Genomic DNA, 26,777 nt, shown 5'->3' on the forward strand with positions numbered 1-26,777 from the left:
TCCAGAGGAGCTTCTTCTCTTCAGAGGAACACAACGTATGACCAGAGGACGCTTTTATTATTTTTCACAACTCTTCAGTGGATTCATAAAAATCAGAGGACGCCAGGAACTCTGATACAGGTCAGCTCATTCATTCATTCATTCATTCATTCATTGTCTATTAGGAGGAAGAGGACTGGTGTATTCAACAATTCAGCAAAACTATCACTAAAATATTGAGACCTTGTCTTAAATTGTTTTTAATAATACTCCAAAATATATATAATTTTAACATGACTCTTTAACTTAAATAGAGTTTTTCCACACATTTTGACTTAAACAAGTTTTCTAACAAAGATTAGAGAACATTTTTGGCAAACTTTTGACTTTTCTCTCATAAATCTATTTATTTTCAAAGTATTGAATCTTTCTTTCTTGTAGACTTTTGACTGTACTCTTAAAATATTCCAAGTCTTTTCTCAAATATTTTCACTTTATTCTCAATATATGACATCCTCTTTTCTCAAAATGATTTTTTAGTCCATAATGTTTGTTGATCAGCATTTCCAAGTCAGGTCTGATGGAGCAGAGCTCTTCGTGAGTCCAACATTTGGAGATTGCCTGTAGAAAACGTACCCATACCCAACATGCATTTAAATGGATGTACAAAAAAGACCTGTTCTTAATGGGATCCAAAGACAGTTGTCATCCATAAAGAGACACAGATAATTGGACCCCATCCTAAAAGCAGTGGACTGAACTCAGTTAGGGAAAATTTAATTTGGACCTGACAAGGACTCAGGTCAGGTCTCAGTTACTAGAAATCAAGTGGAGGATAAAGTGCTTGAGGATAAGGTGCGCAGAGTTTCGCTTGTTGAGCTGCAATTTAGAAGACAAATGGTTATTTTTGTAGAAAAGATGGATGCACATCAGTACAGAGCATATTTTATCTTAAATATTTTTTACAAAAATGAACACATTATAAAGCCGCAAACAAGATTTTGTTCATTACTGACAAACAAGTATATTCTACTCTGTAAAATGGCCTCCACACCTGCTTGTTTTGTCAACTTTGTCCAAAAGCCCACAGGTACTGAATGTACCATTTTATATCGGCATTTTTGTGAGATCAAAGTCTGGACACAAAAACCTGTACACCATCTGACAATTTAAAAGACAATTAATCACAAAAGGTTTTATTTACAATAGGTTTATTTTGTATTATTGTTCTTTTCTCAGTTTAAAGCAAAGCTGTCACTAAAAAAATCACCTTTTCATCTGAAACAGAACCTAAAATAAACAGTTGTCCCCCGAGGTTAGCTTTGTTAGCTACACTAGGCTAATTAGAGGCTAATTTCTCCAAAATTCTATTAAAGTTGATGTTAAAGTTGTTTCTCTTGACATTGGATAAAGACAAGGTAATAGCAGCAAAACAGAAATGTAAGATGGAAGTGTTTGAAGTTTACTAAACATCTTTGTTTTTTGTTTTTCCGTTAGCTTGTTTGCTACTATCTCCTTATCGGCTTATCACTAACTACCAAATGGTCGTATATCATAGAACTGCTTGATTTACTCAAGCGATAAATATATTTTTAATGTGTTTACAACTCTAATGTATCACAAACATTTATTAAATATATATTTTTATGGGGGGTTTTGTCATTGTTCTAAAACACGTTAGCTTGCTTGCTGTTGTCTCTCAATGCTAACTATCCTATACTTAAATGCCGTAAAACAGCTTCATTTTTTCAAACTCTAGCAGTTAATATTTTCAGTGTGTTGGTGCTGTATCACAAACATGTTGAGTAAATGTCTTTTCATGTTGTTTTGTTGGGTTACTCCAAAACAAGTTTTCCGTTAGCTTGTTAGCTGTTATCTCCCAGTTACTAGTACTACTTTTTTTTTCCATATACTTAAACATATATATTTTGAGTCTGTTGTCTCCAACACTCACAAATAGTTAAGTAAATGTTTTTTTGTTGGTTTTTCATGTAGCTTGTTAGCTGTTAGCCATCAAATACTCAGCGTGCTCTTGCTAACGATTCAAACATCTTGGTGATGTTATTAGTCTAAAAACTTTTCTTAGGAGTCTGTGCTAAACCTCTCAACTGTCTCGGTTTACAGGCTAATCAAATCATAAGCTTAAACCCATAAAGACTGCTTCACATGACAACTGTTTAGCAAGTCAAAACTGCTCTAAACCACTTTCTGTCCCTCTTCATATTCTAATCCAGTTAGCTGGCAGCACAGCGCTAACCATAATCAGGTCTAATTGAGCGCAGGGACGTGATTGCCTTGGTGGGATCCAACAGTGACACACCAGCAGATTATGAACACACATCTGGTGACATCTGTAAAAGACAGACAGACAGAGACAGACTGCAGGCGCCATTCACTTTTCTCTGAATACTGCTGGTTGTTGGGTGCTGGAGCTTCACGCTGCGCTTACATACAGCATGCAGAGAGAGTCCATCTGCCAAAGGGCTGCAGGAGTGACTTTTGCTTAGCATTGCTGTTCCATTTTAGTTATGCTGACGTACAATATCTTATTTATAACTCACTCAATGAAAACAGACATTTAGCTTCAACTGACGGCGATGACAAATCTCTGTTTTGATGTTCTGACAGTTAAAATATTCTGTGCCAAATTGAAAGAATACCTCCTCACTTAATTTGCTGTAACTCAAATGAGCTTTGTTTATTTTTAGTTTAGTTAATGTTTGCATGGCGATTCCAATATAACTATGATTAGAATATATAAAATGATAGTTCTCACTACAAACGAAGAAACAGAGCAGATTAGAAAGCCTGTGAAAGTTGTCATTTGTGTGGACTATAGATTTTTTGAAACAGGGATATCAGCAACACTAAAATCCAGAGGTGGGTAGTAACTAGTTACATTTACTCAGTTACATTTACTTAAGTAACTTTTTGGATAAATTGTACTTTTCAGAGTAGTTTTAATGCAAAATCCTTTTTACTTTTATTTGAGTTATATTGTTTAAAAGCAACAATACTCTTACTTGAGTACAATATTTGGCTACTCTACCCACCTCTGAGTACATACTTACACACACACACACACACACACACACATATATATATATATATATATATATATATATATATATATATATATATATAAATATGTAAGACTATATTTGTGTTTATTATGCCTTAATTTATTTTGTTTGTAAAGATTTAATTTATTTTTGTTTTAGTTAAAGGGGTATCGTTTAAAATACATGAATTTGCAGATTATTATTTTTGATTGATTACGTTGATGTTCTTATTTTACAAATAAATCAGACGTTACTCAACAGTTACTCAGTACTTGAGTGTTTTTTCACCAAATACTCTTTTACTCTTACTCAAGTAATTATTTGGATGACTACTTTTTACTTTTACTTGAGTAATATTGTTCTAAAGTATCAGTACTCTTACTTGAGTACAATATTTGGCTACTCTGCTAAAATCTAGAAATTTTGACACCTCAAGTGTCCATTAATTTGCAAAAATAGGAGATCAGCATCTAAAATGAACAAATATATTAAATATGAACATGTCACCACCCCACCGCCCTAAGTAGAATATTCATAAACAGTTTTATGCAAATACAGAAATATGAAAATTATGTAAAAATAAGCCGTGCACAATGCACAGCAAAGAGCGTAAAGCTGAAACCTTAAAAATAGTGTCTCCCTACATTCAGAGCATCACAAACATGGAAAACTACTTTCAAATCTATGGCAAATATCTGACAATGAAAATTAGTTATTTGTTCAAAATTATACAGACAGTACCAAAATATTAGTGGGTTTTACATGTAATCCCTTAAATTTTACACAAGAGCACATTTGGAAGCAAAGATATTTAAGGTTTCACAACAAGTTTAATATCTTTTCCTATTAAAGTTCATAATTCTGTGGCCATTCCACTCTAACCCATTATGACAAGTTTAAGGGGTTTTTTTAAGGACAAAATAAGTGGTTTTTTTCCCCACTGAATGTGAAACAAATTTACAAAAGTGACCTCAGACTCCATTTAATAGATGTGATGGCAGTTCGTACAGCAGCTGACTGACTCACAGTAAATCACGGAGGAGTTCTCAGGGTGAAGGATGATGGAAAAGTGTGAGCTGAGGGGAGGAGTGCTGGGTGATGGATGATGATGATTGAGAGATGATGAAGAGACCATGAGACGTCTCTCCTCAGGGGTGGCCCTCCTCGCTCTCATTCTAACCTCTGGCTTACCTTCGACCCTCCTCCTCCCCCTCCGTGGCCCTGGCTTCGCTCAGTGGCGACATATTTTAATGGAGGAATTCAGGAATGTGGGTTTTGTTTTGTTTTTTGACATAAACTCTTAACTCTTAACGCCGTGAAGAAAAACTCCCAGTATTTCTCCCTCCCTCTTGTTTTACTCTCATTCACATTATACAACACACGCCCACCACAGGAACACATGCTCCACCACCGCTGTGCAACCACAAATAGTAATTCTCTGGAGTTGTACACTGCACGCTGAAGGCTGAAGGCTGAAGGCTGCAGCAGACATTTCCGGAGGTTTGTTGCTACCCAGCCTGACCCTGTGACCATCTGACATAATATGAAGAGTGCAGACCACAAAGCACAGAGGCAAAAGCTTGGGTTTGGGACCCCATGTCGCATGACAGTAGGCCTTGAAATATTTTTGAAGGCCAGTTTTAAATGCGTTACAGTTGTGGAAGATCTTTCACTTATGTAAAAGTACAAATACAACGGTGTAGAAATTAGAGGTAAAAATCCTGCATTCAAAATATTAATGACATCCATAAGCAACAGCCTACAATTATACTTTAAGTGCCAAAAATAAAAATAAATTATTCTGCAGAATGGCAAATGGTGGACCTCACTTTAATTACTTTATAATGCTGAGTAGTTTAAGCTAGAATAATACATCATCATTTATTATTTGATTTATATTTTGTATTAATAATCTAAATCTTAAATCACTGACATCAACAGGCCTATATTTGGGACAGGCCTTTAATTCCTCTCACACAACACTGTTGCTCAGCAAAGATCGGGAAATACACATTATTTATTTGAACCAGTATGAATATTATTTGTGTAAAAATTAGGCTTCAGATAATATATCAATTATGAATCAATCATTTAATCAACACTTTAGGATTACAGCACCCAGCATACTGACATGACTCCACTTTATCCTGTTAAAATAACACCCACAACTTGAATGAATTTTTATGAAAAATGATTTTTTTCATACAAGAACCCTTACGGACACATTATTTGAGGCAGCCAACAATGCGGTTTCATACATCCGAAGAAGTTCTATGAAAAAATTAACCGCTTGGCAATCACAGCAGGCCTCTAATTGAGACAGACCTTTATTTGTGTAGCCACTCCGGGCTAGTAAAAGAGACTAGGCCTTTAATTTAAGTTTTACAGTAAGTAAAGTTATCATATAAATGTAGTGGAGTAAAAAGTACAATATTTGCTTCCATATTATTCACTTTTAAATTTCAGTCCGATTGATTTTTTTTTTTGGCATAGGAACTTAAAGTTAATGAAGAACTAGAGCTGTATGAACTCACTTAAATTAAATATTATTGTCTGGCTTTCAGTGCAGTATCAACAACGTATTACATTGTGTTGTTGATTCGAATTGCAATTCATTTATTAGTACTATGGCTTTTTTCTTAAGTTTTTGTTCCACTCTAATCATTTTACCAGATGTAAAGAAAATACCTGAAACGCTTCATTAAATAATGAACAAATACATATGTAATGCGTCTTTAAATACTTTATAAAATGTATAAGAAAATGGCTACACTAGTGCCACCCCCTTGAAACTAAAGTCCTGCATACTGTGCACGTAACTCTTTTACTGGTGGGAATTTGCAGTGTAAAAATCTTACCAGAAAAAGGTGAAAAATGTGTGAAACAAGTTTTCTAATAAAGTCACTGGTATTGGTGCACAGACTCAGATACTCGCAGATACTTGATCCAGCATTTCAGGCAGTATCGGAGGCATTTCCGATACTTGTATCTGTTTCAGAACAACTCTGATCCTACGTTAGCAAAGAAAACAATAATAGTTAACAATATGAAGGCAAATCATTTTTATTTGCAAATTGCAGATACTTCTGTAAGTCAAGTGTCTCTCATGCTTCATCATGGGTTATAGGTTTGGACTTAGTTTATATTAAAAACAAGTCAAGATGCTGCAGTTTGCATGTCGTAATTCTCGTAAAATAGCCCAAGTACGTTGTGCATTTCATGAACATCTCCTGCCGTAATGTTCAGAACAATCTGATGCACCACAGTGGATTTGGACAGATCACATTTTACCACGTTGAAATGGTAGTCTGGATTTTGTGTATGTTCAGATTGTGACGAATGACGAAGGTTGATGGTGAATATATTGTCCAAGTGTTTTGTACAATCCTTTATATTTGGCTACCACAATCAGAATTAAAGCTGTTATCCATTTTATTTTAAGGTAAAGCTAGATTACGATTATTTTCATTATCAAATGATCGGACGCTGGAGGGATTACATATCTCGTCTGGCCTGGGAACACCTTAGGGTTCCCCAGGAGGAGCTGGAAAGTGTTGCCGGGGAGAGGGCTGTCTGGGGTGCTTTGCTTGGCCTGCTGCCCCCACAACCCGGCCCCGGATAAGCGGATGAAAATGGATGGATGGATGGAAATGATCGGCCAATTAGTTTTTCTGATGTAGAAAAATCCTGAAATATGTCCATCCCAAGTCCAATGAGTCCACGGTGATGTCTTCGAATGTCTTGCTTTGTCCAGCCAACAGTCCGAAACAAAAAATCCTCACATTGGAGAAGCTGGAAAAGAGAACATTTGCTTCAAACTATTTATCAGTAAAGAAAATGAAAATACTCATAATTTCGGCTCCAGTGCAAAGATTTCAACAGTTTTTAAAAGGTCGGATTTTGTTCTCTTCTTCCTCCATCTTCTGTGTGATGAGTAACTAATGGTTTGTTAGTGGAAGCTGTTACCTGACGGGGTTAACGTCCTATCAGTGAGGTGAATGTGGTGGGGGCCTCAGGATGGAGCGGGTGGCAGAGTCAGGACCACTGATGGTGGGGTGGGGGTACGCTAACAGTACGAGCCTTTGTGAGGAGAATTGTTTTTAAAAGGAGAGGCAGGAGAGGCGGGGGGTGCGGTCGCAAAGATTAAAAGCGGACATTTGTTTTGTGTATGTCGTGCTCTGCCAAGACGCAGCAATTTTCTATGAATCTAAAACAGCTTTCCTGGCTCGGACCCCACATGCCGCCCACTGCCAGGAAAAGACTTTTTTTTTTTCTTGTACCTGTTTACGTGCAGGTAAAGCAGCTTTCACAGAAGCACATGAGATCTTTCTTTCCAGCCGAGTGTGCTGCACAAGGAGGAAGGTGGGAGGGACAACGACAGGTAGTCTTTCCCACCGCTGATCCCCCGACACTCCTCCTTTTGTTCCAGTGTTTAAAAAAATCTGCCTGGACTTTGTGTTCCTGAATCCACTCCAACCAGAGGAGCTCATAAACTGGAAGGAACTTGACTAATTTGCACACAAACTGGGGGGAAAGTACTCCCATGATTCTCCCTGGCACCAATCATTCACCATCAAAATGTAGAATTTTTTGTACACTAAACGATGACTTGGAAAGGAACAATGGATTCTGTTTATGATCACTAATGAATGAAAAGAGCAGCAGAAAGGTTTGTTGCATCACCACATCCAGGCCTCGTGTTGGCAGCCTGCATATTTAACAAATAATGCATTCATTGTGTTGATCTTTATGCTCATACACTGACCTTTACAGTGGAGCTGTTATTTCTGGGTAAAAATCAAGGACGCATCAATAGACCACAGTCGCCAGACCTGAATGTTTGAGATAATTGAGTAAATTGAAAACACAGTCTGACTCAACTCAGCCAGTTGACTTAGTGTTGAGTCAGAGTACATACTGTAGGGAAGCCCTGATAAATATCTATATCCGCACTCTACGTATAGGATTTCCCCCCCTGGAGGAAAAGTCGTCACTGCTGCCTGTCTGAAACCCCTGGAGGCCACCGCCCGTAACGTTAGCTAAACATTTTGGAAGTGCACGGTGGGCTAACCCTCGGCCTTTCATGCTGCACTTTATGCTCCGTGTGTCCACACCGCTGATGGAGGGAGGGTTGGGTTAGCTGGTACACTGATTAAAGCTGCCCCAAAACAAACGCAGGCAGTGTGGGTACATGACTCTGCGCTACCACTGAGGTGTGAAGCCTCTCGGGGACATTAGCGGGACTTTAAATGCAACTATGTCTGATGAGCTCTGGTACCTCTTCATCACCACAGCTTCAGTTCAAGTCATTTTAACACTGTTAGAGGGGCTATAACCAATATTTTTATAACAATAATTGATCAAATGACTGTATCAAACGGTTCCCTCGTAGTGACACTAGAGAATTATTCCTGCTAGCCATTTTGAGCTGCTTAATTCTTTTAACCCTTGGCAGTTTTTGTAGACTTTCGGCATTGCCACAGCATGTCTAGCTAAGAATGTGTTACTTTTGCCACTTACGCACATATTAATATTTAGTAAGAATATCTGTGTTGACATGACAAGTAGGTTATGATGGTATTTAAGTTCCCACAACTGTTTCTGTTTATTTGAATTTGTATAGTAGTTGACTGCTAAAGTTATATTTATTTATGTGTAAGAATACAGGTACAAGTTATTTACGCCAGGTATAGTTTAGTGCGCATGACAAAAGGAGATTGCGCACAACGTTGTGTGTAAAAGACAATGCAAAGTTTGTGTTGTTTTGGATCATAATTAGTTTTTGAGCGTGTTATTTTGCAGTGTTGAAGTATGATAACAGGAATATGATGAGAACATATAGAAAGAGGACGTTGAGTCAATAGTGGACTGAACGAGATGTCATTTTGGAAGGAGTTGGCCTAGGAACTTCGGTATGTTGAAACAGCCGCTACAATCTGATAACTAGACAAGATCTGGACTTTTTTTTTTCAAGATTTCAATGCCATTTTATGAAAGTTTTATCCAGGATGAATCCAACAAACATCGACTTTCACCCGAGAGAGCGGTGTTTGCATCCCTTAAGATTCTAAAGGAAAACCGTGTTCTTTTTTCCTAAACCTAACCATGTGTTTTTGTTGTTTAAGGTTTTGTACTGATGTAGTGCTTTTATTTTGAAAGAGACTGTATGCAAACGTTAAAATTTCCTGTGAAAATGGAACAGGCAGAACTTGACACGGTGTCCTAGAACGCCAACAACCAACGCACCCAGGGTACCTTCACATCGTATGTGGACGTGGAAAGTCCATGACCAAAATGTTAATATGTGACAAAGTCGGAGTGAGAATGTGTTGGCTCAGCAGCAAACAGCAGACACACACAGCTGGAGACCAGCTGGTGAACATAGTGGAGCATTTAGCAGCTACAGCAACAGATATTTTCTTCAGGAGCTGGTGGAGACCAAAAACAGAGCTAAAACAGAGTTCATATTCATCGAGTGGACACACATTGCTGGGTGCAGAGGTTGGTGGCTTTTTGAAAGCTGAAAATATCGACTTAAAAGCTTATTTGTTAATGTGTGTACAGATTGTTTGTGTTGCCCCCAGTGGCCAAACAATGTTACTGCAGGTTTAACGACAGGAAAGCAGTCGTAGCGATCCTGTAATTGTTGATGATTGATTAAGTTTGCTTTTGCACTGCTGGACATTTCCACCATGTATCAGTTATGTTTACTGATCTATATCAGTGTCTCTCTTTCGTTGCAATCTAGTTCTCACGCTATCAATTGCAACTTGAGGTGTTGAGATGTTGTGTCAATAGGCTGTCGGGGTGTATTGTTTACATGCCACATTGTGCCATTGACTCAAGCTGGCATAAGGGTCGTCTCATTTTGGAAACCAGAGATTTGATTAGCTGACATATTCTGCAATCTCTCCAGGTACCCCCTTGTTAAGTGCAGAAATACCCCAATGAACATCTCTGCTTTAGACCAGTTTAAAACCGACTCAATCAGCTATTGTTCAACTTCCTCACCCTCCAAAAGAGAAAGAAAAACCATTTGTGTGAAGTCAGCTCTCTCAAATGTAAAAGTAACATTTATCATATGTCTGTTGTTTCTAAACATGCTTTAAAGCCAGTATTCACATGGAGCTGGGATATAAAAAACTTGTACAATTACCCATAAATCTCCCGACGTGTGAAATGTTGATGCCACATGCTTGTGTAAACATTTTCCCCCGCAAATGATTTCCACACAGATATTCTGGGGGTCCTGCCTGAGAGATAAGACCCTCTGAGTGAGTGTGTGTTTCTGGTTTTCTCTCTTGGAGATCTGGTTTTAATTGTCGCAGGCGACAGCTGGAACACATTTCTGATATTTCAACACGTGTCAGTCAGAGCGGTGGAGGGTGAATGGCGCTGCTGCCCGCAGTGTTTGTCTGACTTACTGTTGTTTGCTCTGTAGAATGGACTGAAGGCTCCCATGTGTGGAGGTTAACTCAGGAAACTCATATGCTTTACTTAAAGCCACTACATGCAGATTCTTCTGAGATTATTTGATTATGATAAGTTTTTTGTTACAAAATGGGACTTTCCTCATGAAGACCGGCACAGTCGAAGTGTTGCTTTCGGCCCCTTTGTGTTCATCTTGTATTCATGTTAGACCCAAGCATTATCGTGTATCCTAGCCTCTTATTTGATATGACTAACAGGGGTCATCAAAGTCACAACTCAACTTTGAACTTGTCCATGTTTTGCATTCAAACCCATGTAAATAAATATATACTGTAAATTACAACTCCAAACAAAAGTTACGTATGTAATGACCGTTCTACGAATTCTTTTTGAAGCCATCAAACTTTAAGGGGTTTGTCCTCTGGGGTTTAAGAATATCAACAACAAAGTTAGTGAGAATTTGGCCAGTAGTTGTGAGATATTTTGATCTGTATTACCCCTGATCCAGCCACACTACAAACGTCCTGAATGTCCAACTCCCAAATCTGACATTTCAGTTGCTAAGCTACTCATAAAATGTTACGAGACAAACACTCAAACGGTATTTATCAAAACGGGCAAAAGCTTCTTTTTGAGGTGAGAACAGTTGCTATATGGCAGTGCAAAGTGATAATGATGACTTTGTAACTAAAGGAGTTCCTGATTCAGGCCAAGGGAGACAACTCTAGGTCTGAAAGCAGCCTAAAACAGTAGTTTATAATCATGTATGACAAAATTGTGACAGTGAGCAGGTAACAGATCCCAAAAACATAAGCTAATATTTGCTGCTCTCGTCTTCCGTAAAAAGCTGTGATCACTCTCTGCAACAGCAAAAACTTAGATTAAAATAGAAAATTTTACAAGCAATTTAAGTAACTTTCTGTGAACGACATAATTTATGTGAAGCATACGATGATCTTAACACTGCGTTCACAATTCATATGCATGATGAAATATTACGCTGATGATGCTGTACTGTTTATACATTGAATGCATTGAAATATAATAAATTATCTTATGTTTATTACTTTACGTAATTTTTCTCATCATGTCCAGATTGCCCATGTTTTCTCCTTGTGCGTGGGAGCTAAGTAACATCCGGTGGTAAATTCTTCTACGGAGGAATGCAAAAAATTAACATATTTTAACTCTGAATGGCAACGCCATCTACCGTTGACGTTGCTGGTGTTCTCTGCCGGCTTCACCTCATTTTACCATGAAAATAATATCCAGTTTGCCGTCTACCTGATTCCATGTGAACGCAGCATTACGGGAGATTACAAAAAGAGGTTAAAAATAGTTTCTAATCATTTATAATGTCATTAAGTTGTGACTTAAGACGCAACTGAGCCAAAAAGCTACAAAAAGTTAGAATAAAATTGTTGAAAATTTTACAGTTTCAGTAACTTTCTCTGGTTGACCTCCGACATTTGAATATCTACTTGAATCAGCTGAGAGCACCATGTGTGTGACCTCCTCTGCAGCCTCCGACATACAGAACCGATTATTTCAAAATACTATTAATACATTTCCACCATCTGCACATCAGATGTTGTGAAGCGTTCATGATCCACATTTGCACGTCAGCCTCTCCTGACCTGTAAATCCGATCTCTCTTTAATTGTAATTAACTGCAATCATCTTTAACTTCTGATCTTTAGCACTTTATTTGCACACAGATCGTGACGCTGGATCACAGGAATCTGATCTGATCATGTTAAGTGTGACTCTGGGTGGAAACCATTCTTGACTTTGTGGATCAAACAGCTTCGGACCACCAACACTGTCACTGCTCTCTGGCTCATTGTGCTCTTATGTAACCTCTCACACTGTGCTGCTTTTATTAGCCTCGTGCTATAAAAAGCATAAAATACAGTTGAAATAAAATCCTCTTTCCTATTTTATTAACCTTAAATAGGAAGCATACTTTCCTCCTCAATGTGTCCGCCAGCCTGGTCCAGATCAAAGACCATGATACATGCCACTTCATCTCAATCACTCAGCACCTCATAACAGTTATAAAATTACAGAAATACTACTTTTAAAAATTTGGTTGTCTCTTTTATATATTTTCTGGCCACCAGTGGCAGCACTGTGCAGCACTAGAGTCATGGCTGAAGGACTGAACATGCTTTGGGTTCATTCGGAGACAATGGTGTGCTGGTTTCTTTGATTTTGAGTGCAAAAAATAACATTCCTGTATAGTTTCTACTTGACTTAAAAATGTTCAAAGATGTCCTGCTTGGATATTTTTAGTTTTACTGTTTCCATGCTGCGTGTCTGTGCACGTCTTGACACTGCTGACGGTTTCAGGGTTCATCCTGCCAGACCTCATCCACTCCGCTCAGGTTTAGCTTCATGTCCAGAGGCCGACTTTGTACCTGAGACAGACTCTTCAGGTCTGCAGTGGGCGTATAAAGGCCAGCGATGGCCCAGAGTTACTGATGTGACACCAACTCCAGATGTCACTGTGCATCAGACAGGAAATACCTCCAAGTCTTAGTGTAGTGGTAAAGTCATCTGAAAATGATAGAAGCATGACGTTTGGCATTTTCTTGACAAGACCTGATCATCGTGAAAACAACTGAAAATCATTCACTGAGAGTTTCTGTGGAAGCTTTACATTATCCTCACCTTGTACATACAAAATATAGATTTTATTGTGAGAACTTTTCTTGAATTTGAGAAAACAGATATTTTCTTCTTTAGTCAATGTGAATCTTTAAGTTTAAGTTAAAAGAATTAAAGTATAAAGGGATGTGATGCAAGTTTCTGCTTGTCAAGCAAAACCCATGTCACAAATAATTTGCTTTTATCAAACCACTTATAACTAACATCATTAATTTAAAAAGATAGAGATCATTTAGCTTTGGTTTTAAATTAATGCTACACCAAATAATTAACAGGTTTTCTACGTTTCGACGTCTGACACCTCTGACCTCTTTTAAATTTAATAGAATTAAATAAATACATTTTAAACAATGTTAAATGTAAAAAAAGGGGGATTTGTAGAAAAAATAGTTATATTTCTTCTCAGACTGCTGTAACAGAAAAAAAAAAGTTTTGTTTTAATTTTTCTCCGTAGAGCAAAATAATAGTAAATCTTACTTATGTCGCAAAAAAACAAAAAAATGTAAAGACATGTAATTATAAAAATAATTATAATAGTTTCTATATCTAACATCAAAAAGACCTGTGTATAACTATACACAAGTAACGGCACACATAACTGTCAACGTGAACAGAAGGACAAGCAGTTTTGGCACTAATCACTCCTCATACATCTTCAGCTGTTTTCTCACTGTTTGTTTGTTTAACTTTTAACTTTGTCACCTTTGTTTTGTGTTTGTCTCGTCTTCTGTAATTATAATTTTCAGTGCTCTTGATGTTGGTTCATCATCTCCATGTGTCGTCGTCTCATCTGCCGAGCATGAATTAATATTCTCGACACTAAAATATAACAAACACCAGACTCCTGATCAAACGCACACTATTTTTAGCTCTCGCTGACCTCCAGCTGTGGTTTGAAGTTGACTCACTGTGTGCTGCTCGAGTGCCACCTTCCTGCCGTTCCTCCTCTCACTCCCCGAGTCCTCCTCAGTCAGTGGGCAGAGACATGATGGAGGCCCTCCTCCTTTGTTAAGAAGTCCTCCCCTTCCCTTCGCCTCTGACCTTCTCAGGCACTCAGGCAGCATGCAGCAAACGTTCCCATCAGATCGACCTGCAGCAGCAGCAGTGCAGCCTCAGCTCGTCCACGCACTGCCTGCCCTGCCATCACTCTAACACTCACCTTTAACTGGAGGACACCTGGAGGACGGACTGCTGCCGCTGCGCACTGGACTTCTTCTTCACTTTTAGGAGTTTTAAAACTGAGGAACTTAAATAAAAAACTGAGACTCCTGGATGTCTTTTGGCTCGTGGGGATTTTTTTTTTGTCTCCGTTCCCCCAAGGTGTCATCACCTGGATTGTGTCTCCTGAGACGTTCTTTATTTGTGGACTGGAAAGTTTGAGAAAAGGACATAAGTGATTTTCTTTCTCTTACTTTATCCTTTTTTTCCGTGTGGGACAGACATTGCTGTGGGAAAGTAAGTTTCCCGTTAACTTGTCTTCTTCTTCTTCTCCTCCTCCCCCACATTTGTTTTGGTTTGTTTAATTCCAGCTTTGTTGTGGCTTCATTAGGAATTTGCTCTGAAACATGTTGGACTGGTTTCTGCAGCGACTCGTCTGCAGAGTGTGAAGTTAATCATTTCAACAACTGGAGCCCAGAGGAAAGCTGTCAGCTGGCAGGCTGTCAGAGTTTACAAATAGATGGTGCCGAGATGCATTTCAGCTTTTGAGGTGTGAGGAGATGTGTGTTTTCAGCTCAGGTTGTTGATGTGTTTGTTTGTTTTTATTTACAGGAAGATGTTCTGCTCCAGGAGAGTCCTGCAGCAGTGGTGCTTCGCTCTGTTCCTGCTCTGCTCTCCGGTGCCGCACTATGGGCGTCCGATTGATGCCCTGAGCAACAGAATGTAAGTTTTTGCACATTTTTCAGCCTCTCAGCTCCTCTCTCTCTCTCTCGAACACCACCCGCCTCTGTTCCTCAATCAGAATCCAGAAAGTGGAATAAACTCCCAGATAATCTTCTTTTCCAATATTTGCTCTCAATCTCTGCATTTATTTCCAGCCCCCCTGAAACACCCTCGACACGGTGGGCGAGCAGACTGGAAAATGTGTTCATTTGTGAAACGTGCCGGCAGCTGTTTAGTTAGCCCTCGCCCACCTGTGTGTTTACCTAAAGCAGAAACGGTCTCAGGGTGATAAACTCCCAGCAGCCCTCGTCTGAAACCGTCCAGGACTCTCGGAGGGTTTGTGCCTCTTTATCTGACACTTTGAGGGTGTAGTCTGGAGGATTCAGACTTTCTAACACCCTCTCCCTGTTGGTGTCCATCTCCGGGCAAACACTGCGAGTCTTTTCGAACGGAGGGAAATGAATAATGCTGATGTTCGACTCGGCTGTGGACCAAACCAAACCTGCTGCTCCTGCTGAGGTTGTTTGATGCCAAACAGAATAAATGTTCTTTCAAGTCGTGAAGCCAGAACGCTAAACACACTGTGAGAGCTTTTTGGAAAGATAATATCTCTGAGACAGTTTTTGGATGTGATCAGTTTTTAATGAAATGATGCTCTGAAGGCTCTGAAACAATCTGTAAGTCAGATTTTCTCCTCAGCGTCAGGGCAGAGGGAGAGAACACATCTGAAATGCATTTTGGTGGCGGCACTTTGAGTTTTCAGAGTCGAGTCTTGTGTCGTCCGGGTTTACGTTAACGGGCTCCAGCAGTTTCCGCCCTCGGGGATGAGAGAGAGTGTGTGGGGCCTGTTATGCTGATGTCAAGGGAAATAGAGCTACACCCATCGTGTGATATGCACTTAATAGGATTTCAGGACGAGGGTTAAACGCCACCTGAGTGGAAAGGAAAACACGGACGCGATGAAAACTGCGAGGTAGAAATCACACAGCGGTGGAAGCTGGTGACCTCTGACCTCCTCTGTCTGCTGCCGTGGCCTCTGTTTGTAGGCTCTGAGATTAGATGTAGCTTTAATTTGGCACACATAGATCCTGATGATAGAGAGGTGGTCACAAAGTTTTTGGCTCGCAAACTTTTTGGGTCATAAGCCACTCGACACATGGCCTGGGAATCACACAAGTGCCGTTTGTAGCCTGGAACGAACGTTTGTACACTTTCGGAAATTAGATGTGGCTTGAGTTTGGCACAAACGATGTCAGAGAGGTGGTCGCGAATCATGAGCTTTTTAGGGTCAGAATCCAGTCAACACATGGGCTGGGAATCACACAAACACTGTTTGTAGGCTGGATCAAATGTTTCGGAAATTGGATGTAGCTTGAGTTTGGCAAAGAAAGACTTTAATCTTCAAGAGGTGGTCACGAAGCTTTTGGCTCGCGAACTTTTTGGGTCAACACATTGGCAGAGAATAATCTGCAGTGTTTAGAGCTGCAAGAAATAGTTTAATATTTAATTAGTAAATCAAAATTTGGACATTAGATTAATCGTTTGTCACCATTAAAGTAAAAATACCAAAAATTTGACGTTTCCAGGTTCCCTAACACGAGGATTGGCTTCTTTCTTTGGTGTCTCATCACAGTCAAACGATTATTTTGGGAGGTTTTTGATTTTAAGACATAATTTTGTGCTCTAAAATATTTTTTATGGACATTTTCAACAGTTTTCTAATGTTTAATTGTTCAGAGTTGTTCATTTGTCCCAACTCTGGATAGTCCCTGAATTCAATTTCGAAACCTCTTTTGGAAATCTTCTTTACAAAAGAAGCCAAAACTCTCAAATGTTAAACACAAGCAGCTGTGAAAGAGCTTTCCCTCATTAAAAAATGTCAAATATTGTTAAAATTTTGAAAATGTGAACTGACTTTGAATCTCATCAGATATTCGGTACTTTTTTCAGACACATTTCAGTCAGTTCCTCGTCTCTAATGTTAATTTTGAATATTTCTAGAAGCCGACACATTTCAGTGTTTCACCTAAAATAAAAATAAGATTACAGAAAAGTCTTATTATACATAATGAGCCTATCAGACCTCGGGGCCGTGCATCATCCCAGCTCCCCCTGACAGGAGGCTGGGAGTCGATGTCTGAGGCCTCGATGTCTGAAGACAAACGCAGCGCTGGGAAATGACACACTGCTGGTTCTAAGGAAACACACTCCTTCTTTCATTCGACTCCCACAGTGAGGAACAATTAAAATCTGGTAGGAGCGTTGGAGCGGATGTATCAGGGCCATTTTCCTCCTCTTTCCTCTGGCTGCAAACTGTTTGATGTCTTTATTAAAGGTAAAAACAGAACCAGATCAGCTTTCAAAGACGCCACATTACCAGGGAGTGTGTTTTTTCTCTCTATAGGGCCGCGATTTACAGGAAATATCTGTATGCATATAAACAAAAGCGGCTCTCAGGGGCTCCTCTGTGTTTGGGAGGCGAGTTTTGTTCAGGATATTTTTATTACTCAGCAGAAAAATACACTTTCACTTTGGGGGAGCTGCATAAGAAAGAGATTTTTTTTGTCCTTGTGGTTTCATCAGTCTTCCCTTTGTTGCTGGTTTGTGTCTCTACTGTAAAACATGTATAAAATACCTTCTGAGAAGTTCTTTGGAGCTTCACGCCCTCCAGATGAAGGGTGGAGGAGGAGGGCATCATGGGAAACTCTGACAGCTCTAATCAGCTGCCGGTATCTCCCATTGAAGCCGGTGTGTTTGTGTGCTCAGACACCTGAAGTGTTTGGCCGGCGGTGGTGCTCGGTGGTTCCCAGGCTTCGAGCCGTGCCCTCTGCCTCTCTGTTTTTGTAAGAGTTAAGACTCTGAGTAACGAGACACCGCGGCAAAGCAAAGCCCGAATCCTTCTGCTGCTCCGACTGTATCTGGAAAGATAACAGGTCGTCCCATCTGGTCAGAATCAGAGCTGATGGAGAGCTGGAGCTCCTCGTCTCTTCTTCATCTGTCACACCTTAAAACTTTGTCAAAGTCCAATGTTGTTTTAATCAAGGTCTGTATTGGTACTACATCTACCAACAAGCAGGTAGATGCTTGTGTCAGACTTGTTTGTTTTCCAGATGCAGGATTACTTTACTTAAATTTGGCAGACGGACACTTTTCTCCAAAGGGCAATCGTGACATTCGTGATATCACAAAAACACAACAAATTTCAATGAATTTTGGTGTGAAGTTCAGCCAAGGGCCGAGCAGGTTCTTCTGTTATCTTTGCAAACAGCACCACCATGTGGCCTTTTTGTGTCAGGGCGCCAGAGGTCAGGAGTCAGGGCACTGATCCTGGAAACCAAAGGTTCAGATCTTTCAGAGGCCTCAAGGTTCCAGAATAAGACACATCCCTTTTTCCACCTGAACAGATGTCACACCTTTTTAGTCTTTGTTTTGCTGTTGTGATGTCTCATTGGATGGTCCAAACTGGGGGTGTGGCCTTCACTGGTATGCAAGGCTCCATAGCTCAGGGGTTAGAGCACTGGTCTTGTAAACCAGGGGTCGCGAGTTCAAATCTCGCTGGGGCCTCATCAACTTTTCAAAGATTGCCACAGGAGGGGCAAAGGTCACACTGTAGTGAGTGTAGCTGTAAATAAATGGCAAAAATCTCTTCAGCGCGTTATGGAGTGTCACATGTAGCTGTCGGTCCAACAATACAAAAGGTGTGACCTCACTAAACTGTTGAAAATTGAGTTTCGGTGTAAAATTCAGCTATAGATCAAGAAGGGAGTACAGTAGTTGTAGGTGCAATGAGCGTGACCATGTGAAGGGCAGATTAGGGCCGATCCTCACCGAATTTGGCACACTAATATTCTATATCTAACTGAGTACAGTTGGTCCAAAATGATCCACTACTTATTGACTTATTTTGATTTCTTGAGGGCCTTTTACAGGCTCCATAGGTCAGGGGTTAAAGCACTGGTCTTAGAAACCACAGGTTGTGAGTTCAAATCTCTCTGCAGCCTATAATACCTTTAAAATCACTCCATAGACCACCCATCAACTCTGTGTGAGGCATAGGAGTATGTGTCACCAGTAGGTGGCGCTGCAACAACATCAGATAAACACTGTAAATGATCCAAACTGTGTTGATATAATGCAGAATTCTTCCTTGTTGGTATTCTCTGAAGTAACATCACAGCCTCGGTGTAGGAGTTTGCTCTGAAGTCAGTTTCATTTGAAATTCAGTTCAAGTCTTTCTCATTTTATGTCTTTTGGAGCGTTTGTGGCACCATTATTTCATCCCCGGCCTCCGAGCGCCATGAATCTGTCAGTTAACATCCACATTAATGAAACGTGACGTGCCAGAGGTTTAGCTTGTGCCACGCTGGTATTAATGAATAATTAAAAGGAAAACTGGCATTTTTCTGTGAAAAGAACCAGAAGAGAGACCTCATCATGTAGGGCGGACATCTTTGGTATCACTTTTAACAGCCTCAGCTCCTGCGGTTCGATGAATCATTCTGCTGTTTGGATGCAGCGGGGAATTATTGGAAAAGTGCTGCTCTGTTTGATGCTGTCATTCTCATGCTTTGGACTGTGCTGCTCTCTGGTGGTGAATTAAGGAACCTCCCCAGATAGTTCCACTTTTATTTCCACTTTTATGTTCAGTATAAAGCAATATGTTCAAAGTGATTTTCATATTTTACAACATGTCAAAATCCTAAAAAAAATTCAGTGACGTTTGGCACAAAGTTCAGATATTGTTGTCATTATGAGTCTGGTGAGACTTTGTGCCTGTCAGGAAGTGTTTCCACACACTTCTATTTCAATAAAATGTACTTCCTGTACCTCTTACTTACTTCTCTCCCCTCTCAGTACGAGCTCATTCTACTACATATATTTGAAATATGTGAATCATCTAATGAAAACAAATATTCTGTGATCTTTTACAGAAAGCGGTCTGTGACTCACGCCCAGCTGATGCACGACAAAGGCCGGACGCTGCAGGATTTCAAGCGTCGCATGTGGCTGCAGGAGCTTTTGGATGAAGTCCACACAGCAGAGATTCGCGACCTCCCTCCCCGGACCACAGGAGGAGGCGGGAGCAGCAGCGGCGCCGGCGTCGGGCTGCCAGGGGTCAGCCTGGGCATCAACCTGAGCACCACCGGCAGCACCCTGCACTCCAAACCCCCTGGAGGCACCAAGAACCTCCCCATCAGCTTCAGGCTGGAGGAGGAGGAGGGCACCAACCTACCACAGGAGACCAACAAGTCTCAGACGTACAAGGATGGCGTGCTGAAAACACCCGGCAGGAAGAAGAAGAAGGGGAGGTCCGGGAAGAGAAGGGAAGGAGAGAAGAGGAAGAGGAGGGCACGTTCGTTGGGGTGGAGGCTGGAGGACGAACTCGGGAGTGGACTCCACCTGGAGTGGAGGTCTCTGCTCGGCCTGCAGAGGGCGCTGCTTTAAAACGCTGTCAGTCTCTGACACAGGTGAGTCCACAGGTCAAAGTCTGAAATAAACTTTAAAGATTAAACTAGTGGTTCCCAACTGGTCCAGATCTCTCCTTCGTCATTAGTTCAAGGTCCACAGAGTTTAATATATGCAGCATCATACTTGTGTTTGGCCACGTCTTTGAGCTACTTTGCTGTCTCTGTCAAATAGCTCTCAGTTAATCACTCACTCTACAGCAGGAAACAACACTTCAAAATAAAAGCTCTGTGCTGGATATGCACTATACTTAAAAATAAATAGTGTTTTTTACTAACTTGACACTTTTGCAAGTCACTTGTGGTCCATTCAGAATGGACCTGCGACCCACCACTTGGGAACTGCTGCATTAAACCTTTGAAGACACTTCAGGGTCATAGAAAGTTTCCCCTCAAAGTTGCTAACATGACACATTAAGAAAAGTCTTGTGATATAACTGCTCCTCTACACACTACTCATACAAGGTACTTACACTCCATAATTAAATACCTGCGTGTCTTGGGTCTTTACAATATAGAAATAGAAAAATAAAAACTTAATTTGCTGCAGATTAGCAACAAAAACACACACCAAATATCAGCATCCACCTAAAGCACTAAATCTAAGACCTTGTGACTGAATAAATAAATAAATGTATTAACCTTCCAATCTGAATATGTTAACTTCACCTAACCGTTTGAAACCAGACTAAATTAGCTTGTTTCTTTGTAAAACATGGGAAGAAGGCAATGAGCAATGAAAGCAGAAATGACCCAAAAAATTAGCAAGAAATTAATAAAAATAGAAGAAAGGAAAGCTTAGAAATTATTATAATAATTCCATAACATAATTTTAAAATGTAAAAACAATAACTATAAATATACTTTTTCCCTAGCTTTTTTCATCTCTCCCTAGTTTTGTAAAATCATTTTCTAAATTTTTGTTTCGCATTTTTTGGGACAATTCATACCAAATTGCTCTGTGCCTTTTTCCCCATATTTTTAAAAGAAATCGCACCAATTAGCTCAGTGTTCAATACTTGTGAAAGGCGTCTGAAAGCAGCACAAGAAAAGAGATGTTGCTTCGGGTTTTAAAGAGTTAAAAAAATAAGGAAACCCATTGCCCCAACTGTTACCAAGTAAACTTGAAAAGCAAATCAAGGTAATAATTAGGGCTGAGGTGAATACTCCCATGAAATAAGTATCTGGTACAGATAAGTAAAATGTGTCAATATCCATTCAGTCACTTATGATCAAAACTAATCTGAAGCTAAATCTTGAGATTGCCCTGTTAATATTTGTCTAATAATTATAAATACAGCAACTCATACAAATTTACAGATAACGTAGCATATTTATTTATATAAAAACGTAACATATTTATTTTCTACTAAACTTCAGTTATCTTAATTAGTTCTTATATGTTACTGCATCACTTTAACTTTTATATTAAGTAATAAGAATTATTTAAAATTGTGTTTGATGCTTCAAACATACAAATAAACCAGTGAACTAACCTGTTTCCTTCTCTTTATCTTTGTGTTTCAGAAACCTACGGACAGTCGGAGTGGACTCCTAAATATTCACGTTACAGTCTTCTGTAATAGTGATTGTTTGGAAAGAAATTGGAAAATATTTATTGTCTGTAAATATTCTAAATATAGCAGAATAGATAGCAGAATATGATTAAAAAAATTATTTGATGCTCTGTGAGGCAACAGATTTTAATCTTTGTGAATCCTTGCTTTTTTTTTTCTTCTTTTTTTTATTCCAATTATGTCAGATTTTTTTGCGGTAATTTATTTTGTCTGAATGGTGTATTTATTTTGTAAATGTATCGAGGTGCTGCTGACCTTCTATATTTTTGTACCATAATGCACTTTAGATATATAAATATAAATATATATACCATTAATTTTGTTCATTGACTTGTTTTTGTGGTTGATTGAAATGAAGAAGAAACGACGGTCGTCATTCTGTGTTATTGTTCAGTTTGATTCTTGACCTCCCGCTCTGTTCAGGCATCCAGTTTTTTGGTTTCTTTGCTGCTGGTTTTTCAGATGTTTTCAGCTCTGATCCAAACTGTTTGTTGTCTCACTTTTGTGTTGGACCCTCCTGCTGCCTTCAGTGTCTCTGTCTCCTCCACCACCCGCTCTGCTTCTCGATGCCAAAGTTCAGATTTGTACATAAAACAAACACGGCTCGATATTGTTGTTTTGGCACTTGCACTGAGATAAACACCCTGTACTGAACAGATTAAACATTTGACAGTATGCTCCTCTTGTTCTCCTGTGTCACTTTGTCCTGTTTTTGGTAACAAGAATGCATAAATTCACAGTCGTAGCTATTTTATATCAGAAACTTCATGTGAAGTGGCAGAAATATTACTCAAACCCTTTATTTAAAGCAGCTCTGGCTCGTGGTGTAACCCAAGGTTCTGTCCCGGGTCTCATCAAGTTGCAGATTATGTTTAATTACACATTATTTAAGCTTCAAAATGTCTATCAACTTAAATGGCCGTTTCTTTCCTACTAATCTTCAATCAAGCGGTGAATTATTTACTAAAGGCTGCATTTATTGATTTATGGAAAAATGTTAACAAAATAGCTGACAGACAGGCTAGAGCACTTGGAAAAATGAATCAACAACTATGTGGATAATATATTTATCATCTTTTTTTAAAGCAAAAGTTCCAAATATTCTCTGATTTTTGATTCTCCAGTGTGAGAAATGTTTGTTTTTCTCTGTTGTACAACATTGTAAACAGAATGTCTTTGTTTTTTTGATCATTAGATGAACAAAACAGAGTGTTTGACGGTGTCACCTTGAACTCTGGGAAACTGCCATGGACATATTTTACTATTTCTGACATTTTGTTAACAATCAATAAGATATAATTGAAAATGATCATTAATTGGAGCTTTAACTCAAAGTCAAAACTCTGTTCTGTGGTGTACTCCAAGGGTCTGTCCTGGGTCCTCTATAGTTTTCCAACATGTTCATCAGATGAGACAATATACCAGTAAAAAGTAAGTTTCTGGTGGGTATTTATGGACAGTTACACATTCACTGGCCACTTTATTAGGTACACCTGTTCAACTGTTTGTTTACGCAAATAGCTGATCAGCCAATCTCATAGCAGCAACTCAATGCATTTAGTCATGTAGACATGGTAAAAACGACCTGCTGAAGTTCAAACGGAGCATCAGAATGGGGAAGAAAGGTGATTTAAGTGACTTTGAACGTGGCATGGTTGTTGGTGCCAGACGGGCTGGTCTGAGTGTTTACTGGGATTTTCAGCACAACCATCTCTAGGGTTTACAGAGGATGGTCCCAAAAAGAGAAAATATCCAGTGAGCCAAAATGCCTTGTTGATGCCAGAGGTCAGAGGAGAATGGCCAGACTGGTTCAAGATGATAGAAAGGCAACAGGAAGTCAAATAACCACTGGTTCCAACCAAGGTGTGCAGAAGAGCATCTCTGAAGCAACAACACCTTGTCCAACCTTGAAGCAGATGAGCTACAGCAGCAGAAGACCACACCAGGTGCCACTCCTGTCAGCTAACAACAGGAAAGTGAGGCTACAATTCACACGGGTTTTCTCACCAAAACTGGACAATAGAAGATTGGAAAAACCACATTCAGATGGGAGCATGGATCCATCCTGCCTTGTATCAACGCTTCAGGCTGCTGCTGGTGGTGTAATGGTGTGGGGGAGATTTTCTTAGTACCAACTGAGCATGGTTTAAACACCACAGCCTACCTGAGTATTGTTGCTGAGCGTGTCCATCCCTTTATGACCACAGTGTACCCATCTTCTGATGGCTACTTCCAGCAGGATAACGCACCATGTCACAAAGCTCACATCATCTCAAACATGACAATGAGTTCACTGTACTCCAATGGCCTCCACAGTCACCAGATCTCAGTCCAGTAGAGCACCTTTGGGATGTGCTGGAACGGGAGATTCTCATCATGGATCAACTGTGTGATGTCATCATGTCAATATGGACCAGAATCTCTGACACAGTGGATTTAGGGGGTCTTTCACCAAAACATTTTGCACATCAAACATTTAATTTTCCACATTCTGGTGAATTTTTACACACTAATCTGTGCATTTACTTCATATTTTTATGGTTTAAATGTCTACAGTTTGTCAGAATTTAAACCCTTTTATTGCGTCCTCCCCCCAAACTACACCTATGATTTAATCTGACTGAGTCATGTTGGTTCAGACACAAGCAGCTCAACGCAGAAAGTTTCCACTGAAGCTGAACAAAAACTGAAAGCTGGACTGACACATTTCCAACAGACTGAAATACATCACTCAGCAGATTGGTTTAGGTTACTAATGTCAGAGCATCGTTCTGAATTTATTACATTTAATAACCTCATCACACTATAATATCCTTTAAAAACATTCAATATGTGGTCAATGTAGCACAATACTGGGTTCACGTTACCAGTGGGTTGCACAGACGCTGGTGTTAGTGTTATTTTTCTTGTAATACCACTTGGTTATTCATCCAAACTAGCATATGGTTATGTGACTCAGTGTTTGACACAAATGTCATCTGAGTTCAACAAAACAATGTGCAAATGACAACCAAAACTGCAAAGAGTTCACACATTTGGAATTAGTAACAAACAACGTACTGTAGTTCCTGTTTGTAATCTACCCATGAATAGACAGCTACCACTGGACTATTTTGATTCTGAAGAAATTGGACACAAATGAAGCATGGATTCAACCAATTTGGCAACTCTGGTAAAATAAAGTTTTAGTTTCCTCAGCACACGGACCAAAAGTACCTTTAGCCCACCATCACATTTTCTTCTTCTGCTGTGTTTCTGCAGGTTTTCATCACTCCTGCAGTCTGTCCATTTAACGTCTAATCAACATCAGCTGCCCCGCAGGAAATTGTCCTCATAGCAGCCTCTGTGGCAGCTTTTTTTTTTTTTAAACTTCTGCACATACGGCAGGAAAGAAAATTACTACTTTCCACTCAATAGAGCAAACGTGTCAACAAATTGCCGTCCCTCATCATAAATTCCATCCAGAATTCAATTAGGGATGATCAACAGCTCCAGGCTGAAGAATGAGGCCAGAGGGACTTGGCTTCTCCATGTGAACCATTAAAATAATTCCCACCACTGCGGCTTCACAACATGACAAGTTTGGTTTGGCAGCAGGTCGGCGAGCTGAGAGACATCGAGCAGAAAGAGCCGAGCGGTGGAGTCGGTGGTGTTGATGTTGTGATTCAAGCAGCAGCTTAGTGACAATTCTTCAAAATCCAACCAAACAAAACAGAAGTAGAAAATCAGAAAGTGGCAGAGTTACAGATCTGAACCCACAATATGTAAATATACATACACATATATATCTCACCCCCTCCCTCAGTGGGTGGTGGTGTGTCTTCCTCAAGCTCAGGTCCTCTACCAGAGTCCTGGGAGTTTGAAGGTTCTGCACAGGATCTTATCTGTTCTTAGGACTGCACTCTTCTGGACAAAGACCTCAGATGTTGTACCTGGAATCTGCTGGAGCCACTCTCCCAATTTGGTGTCACTTCCCCCAGTGCCATTACCACTGGCACCACTGTTGCCTTTACTCCCCACATCTTCTCTAGCTCCTCTTTCAGCCCTTGGTATTTTTCCAGCTCCTCCTCCTCCTTCTTACTGATGCTGCTGATGTTGCTACATCTATCACCACTGCCTTCTTCTGTTGTTTGTTCATCAACACCATGTCCGATTGGTTAGCCATCACCAGTTTGTCGGTCTGGATCTGGAAGTCCCACAGGATCTTAGTTCAGTCATGCTCAACCACCTTAGGAGGTGTCTTCCACTGTGACCTTGGGACTTCCAGCCCACACTCAGTGCACATGTTCCTGTAAGCTAACATGCTGGAAATAATGCTGTTGTGTACTATCAAAATATAGTGATGCTATGTGTCCTACTGCTCTGAGTAATATAAGTAAAAGTTATGTAATAAAAATGTCTGACAGATAGCCTGTATATACCGTGTTCACTGTCTGACTGTCAAGTGTTAGCATGCTAACATTTGCAAAAGGATAATGGAATGCTAACACTGACATGCTAACATTAATGCTAACACTGACATGCTAACATTTCTTAGTAACAGTATATCTATTTGTGTATCCGAGAACTGAGAGTAATGTAAGTAAAACCAACTTTAAAACTGTTTAGCAAGTGTATATATCATATTCACATCTCAGTTTAGCATGTTAGCATGCTGTAATATTTGCTAAAGGATGCTAACATTGCATCCAGATTGAAGTTATTTAGTTATT

General features: G+C 39.7%; 1 protein-coding gene and 1 non-coding gene across 3 annotated transcripts; both read left to right on the forward strand.

The window, feature by feature from the left end:
* Nucleotides 1-22,740, forward strand: pthlha (parathyroid hormone-like hormone a). 2 transcript variants are annotated; one of them, XM_033615091.2, is made up of 4 exons: nucleotides 1-120; nucleotides 14,913-15,023; nucleotides 19,955-20,491; nucleotides 22,016-22,740. In XM_033615091.2, exons 2-3 carry the CDS (start codon nucleotides 14,917-14,919, stop codon nucleotides 20,466-20,468), a joined length of 621 nt encoding a protein of 206 aa, XP_033470982.1. In that variant the 5' UTR covers nucleotides 1-120; nucleotides 14,913-14,916; the 3' UTR covers nucleotides 20,469-20,491; nucleotides 22,016-22,740. The 2 variants fall into 2 exon arrangements, with proteins under 2 accessions (XP_033470982.1, XP_033470981.1); XM_033615090.2 differs by lacking the exon at nucleotides 1-120 and adding an exon at nucleotides 14,203-14,597.
* On the forward strand, nucleotides 18,515-18,587 carry trnat-ugu (transfer RNA threonine (anticodon UGU)). The gene has a single exon. It is a non-coding gene; the product is annotated as a tRNA-Thr (tRNA).
* Nucleotides 22,741-26,777: the final 4,037 nt, after the last annotated feature.

Source organism: Epinephelus lanceolatus, chromosome 23 (genome assembly GCF_041903045.1).
Source record: "Epinephelus lanceolatus isolate andai-2023 chromosome 23, ASM4190304v1, whole genome shotgun sequence".
Taxonomy (NCBI): Eukaryota; Metazoa; Chordata; class Actinopteri; order Perciformes; family Serranidae; genus Epinephelus; species Epinephelus lanceolatus.